Genomic DNA, 3,856 nt, shown 5'->3' with positions numbered 1-3,856 from the left:
ATATATGTAAACCACGGCCCTCATGCATGTTACATAAGCCTTCTATTAGTGAGCTACATACCAGCCATTTAAAAAAAATTATTTTGAGAAAAGTTCTAGTTAAATTGCCCAGGCTGGGCTCAAACTTGAAATCTTCCAGCCTCACCTGGGATTACAAGAATGTACTAGTATGGTGACCATTCTCTTAATTATGGTTTTTTTTTTTTCCAGTTCTCAAATGCATAGAAAGAGCTTCACTATGGAGGCACTTGACACTTGTTTATATTGTTCTAGTTTGCATTATAATTTTATTTTATATTTAATGAGTCTACCTAGTTGAAAGACCTGTTAATTTGTTCGTATAGATTTAAAAATTTTACTCCTATCTTAAGAATTCCTTCTTTTCTCACAGGTTTGGAATTCAAACTATATTAAATAGTGAGTCATTCATGAAATGATGTTTGGTTCATATTGTTTTTAGTCTTATAGTATATTAAAAATTTGGTAGGTAAATTTTCCCTTTATTATGATTTTTTTTCAAAAGTTATCTCAGTTGAAGGGCTGGGGATTTAGCTCAGAGGCTCTGTGCCTGCCTTGTAAGTGCAAGGTCCTGAGTTCAATCACCCATCCCTGGTACCAAAAAAACCAAAAAGTTCTCTCAGTTGAATAAACTCTAGGATTTTTGCTTAAGTGCAGTATTTTTTCCACTGTTTTTGAAGTAGTTACTGATAATATATTGAAAAGCAATTTGGCTGTTTATTATATCTTGTCACCTTGTTGTATTTATGTATTTGTTTGTTTATTTATTTATTTTGAGACACGGTCTTGCTATGTAGCCCAGGCTGGCCTCGAACTCACAGCAATTCTCCTGCCTTGGCCTTCCAACTGGTGGGATTACAGGTGTGCACCACCATGCCCGGCTACCTTGTTGACTTTAATTTCAATTTATGCCTGGGCTTCCTATGTGGACTATGCCTCATCAGCATAAAGGAACTTTTTCTCTTCCTTTCTGACAATCTGTTCCATTTTAGCACCTCCCAAGTTTCATGTGTTACTGCTTTAACTATAACTTCCTAAACAAATCTGGATCAGTGTGGTCACAGTGGCCATTTTCATCTCATTCCTGGGAATGTGTCTAGTGTTTCTTTCTCTATGAAATAGGGTATAGACTTGGCTTTCTCATGTCAAATTCAGGGAGTAACTTTCTATTTTGGGAAGTACTATCATTTTGGTGATTGCTTCTAGGGCCTAAAGAGTAATTAAAAAGTTTGGAAGATAAGAAGCAATACATGTTATTAGTGTGCAATTATGAAATTTCTTTTTAAGAGGACATGACAATCATATCAGTTTTGCTAGTGTTGGATACGTAGGTACTGTAGAAGGAAGAACTTGCTGATACATGGATATTTCTAGAATATCTCAGAAAAGAAGATGTATGAATCAGCCTTTCTCTCAAAGGGAGATACAGGGTTTTAATTATCTGGAAGCTTAGAAAACGGAAGTGGGACAGGCAGATGTCAGGTTTGGAATAGTGCCCACTGGCTGCTATTTGAAAGGTCAACGGCATGGATTATATCACGGAAGTGACCTCGAGCTGTGGGATGTCACAGCCGAAGGAATCTGAGAGGCTGTGCATGGAGTTCCTATTTACCTAGTGTCCACTTATGGCTGACAAGGACAGCGTGATGGAGCAGACAATACTGAAGGAACTTGAATGTAAGAATGAAAGAGACATGCGCAGAACTGCAGCATTCACGTGGGAGGTCAAGTTGAGTCCTGAGCCCACTGCAGCGCCCTTGGCAATGACTATACCAAGGCAAGACTAATAATGAACCAAAGCCGAGCAACCTCCTCAGGGAACCATCAGTCCAGACAGACTGGAAGCAGAAAGGCTGTTGTACCAACTTTCATTCTTTAAAAGGAGGTTATTGCTTTTTAATTCACGAATAAACGTGTTATTTTGTCAAGTTGATTTAGAGACTATTTGAGAACCCATTTATTTTTTGCTTTCCTTGATATGCTATAGCACCAACCTAACATTACATTTTTGGATTACTGGAAGTATCCTACTGGGCCTTATGTTTGTTAGTCCATCGATTCTACCAGCTGTCATTTATTATCCTTTTATTTAAAATCATCTGTTTAGAGACCTATAACTACAGTTTGCTTCTTTGCTTCATCTCTCAAATTTTAGCATCTGAATATTCTGGCTTTCAAAAATAAATTGGTAAGTTTCCTCCCAATTATGTTTGTACTAGAGGGGTTTATATACATAGAAATTTTTGGTTGCCAGGACTGGACCATAAAGCTGTGGCTGCCAAGAGTGCTCTTCAAGTGTGATTCAGCTTTTTGCCCTGATATCATGGAGGGTTTAATTTAAAATCTGGAGATTTTTTGCTATGTTTTAATATCTGCATCGCCTTTCAGGTGAGTTCCAGTCACTCCAGACCCACTCATGCTGACAGAGTCCACACAGTATGCTTTTGTCTTGAGCCCCATTAGCTCTCCTTGCATCACTGATTCTGGGGCAGGGAGACAGACACTACACGTGGCACCTATGGACCTTTTACAGTTGACGTTATTTTTTTTGAAAAGGGGAAAATGATTCATAGCTTCAAAGTAGAGATTTCAATTAACTGATGCACTCAAAAGAATACAAAGCAGTAGGTTTGTAGAAACAAAAAGAATGCACTGTGGGCGGGGGATTTAGCTCAGTGGTTCCACCTCCTGCTTTGCAAGTGCAAGGTCCCGAGGTTGGTCCCCGGTACCAAAAAAATAAAAAGGAATACACTGAGAGAATGAATTTTTTAAAATACACAAAGACCGATTTTAAAGTCATCAATTCAAGAAGAAGAAACTTGAATTCCATTGTACATACCTTACTGCTTCAGGTTTCTTTTTTAATAAGTAGAATTTCTCATCATAATTGTATTCATCAAACACTCCCCATCGTAGATGGGCCCATTCGTGGACAAAGACCTTGCCTGTGAGAAAATATTTTAGAGATGTGAGCACAATAAGAATGGTAAGATAACTTTCTCACAAGAGCAGAAAATAGACCTTTCAAATGTTTATTATGTTTTGACAGTTTGCTTTTCTTCTGAGACAGGGTTTCACTATGTAGTCCCAGGCTGACCTTGAACTCAATATGTACCCCAGCATGGCCTCAAACTCACTTTGATCCTCCTGCCACAGTCTCCCAAGTGCTGGGATTACAGGCATGAGCCACCATACCCGACTAGGTTTTATTTTTAATGATTTTACATTAGAGGTTTGATTTCCTTAAGAGTGATCTAATATAGCAAGGGTACGTTTCTGTGAAGCATAAAATTCATTCTGGTTCATCAAATGTGAATCAGGCACCCGGTATGTGCCAGGCAGTTATTCACACCGAGAAGACACTGACCCTTCCCACACAGCTCATGGCTGGGTCGGAAACAGGCAGGATCCAATAATTAAATTGCCTCGAGGTGCCAGATCCAACTCTTTAGAGAGGGAGACCAGGTTCTGCTCCTTTCTGCAGCCCTGCTGTTTCCCACCCATTCCTGAAGCTACGCTTGAGATGAATTCCTGAGCTTCTGCATTCTAGGCCACATTGTGCTTGATGCATCATGTCTTCTTGTTCATCTCTGGCTCTTTTCACAGTTTTCTTCTTGGTGGAATACCCTTTCCCTGTCTCTGCCAGGCTAACTCCTAGTGTTGTTTCAAAATGCAGCTTCTGTCTGCCTACAGCCTTTCCTGAAATGCTCAGACTAGACCAGGCACTCTCCTTTAAGCTTTCCAGATGTCACATTAGGATATTTATGTAGCATGGTTGTTGCTGTTTCCTTTCTAGTCTCCCATACCAGACACCTGCCTTTTTTTTTTTTTTTTTTTT

At 39.3% G+C, this 3,856-nt stretch overlaps 1 protein-coding gene across 1 annotated transcript in view; it reads right to left on the bottom strand.

The window, feature by feature from the left end:
* The window catches only part of Clca1 (chloride channel accessory 1), a 28,250-nt gene that overhangs the window by 19,623 nt on the left and 4,771 nt on the right, over positions 1–3,856 (bottom strand). The window contains exon 4 of the mRNA XM_010636684.1: positions 2,858–2,963. Within this exon, the coding sequence (XP_010634986.1) occupies positions 2,858–2,963 (106 nt within the window). The remainder of the gene's footprint in view (positions 1–2,857; positions 2,964–3,856) is intronic.

Source organism: Fukomys damarensis, unplaced genomic scaffold (assembly GCF_012274545.1).
Source record: "Fukomys damarensis isolate Sample0158 unplaced genomic scaffold, DMR_v1.0_HiC HiC_scaffold_33, whole genome shotgun sequence".
NCBI classification, from domain to species: Eukaryota; Metazoa; Chordata; class Mammalia; order Rodentia; family Bathyergidae; genus Fukomys; species Fukomys damarensis.
Note: the sequence above shows the minus strand (reverse complement) of the source record. Positions and strands in the feature narration are given on the sequence as shown.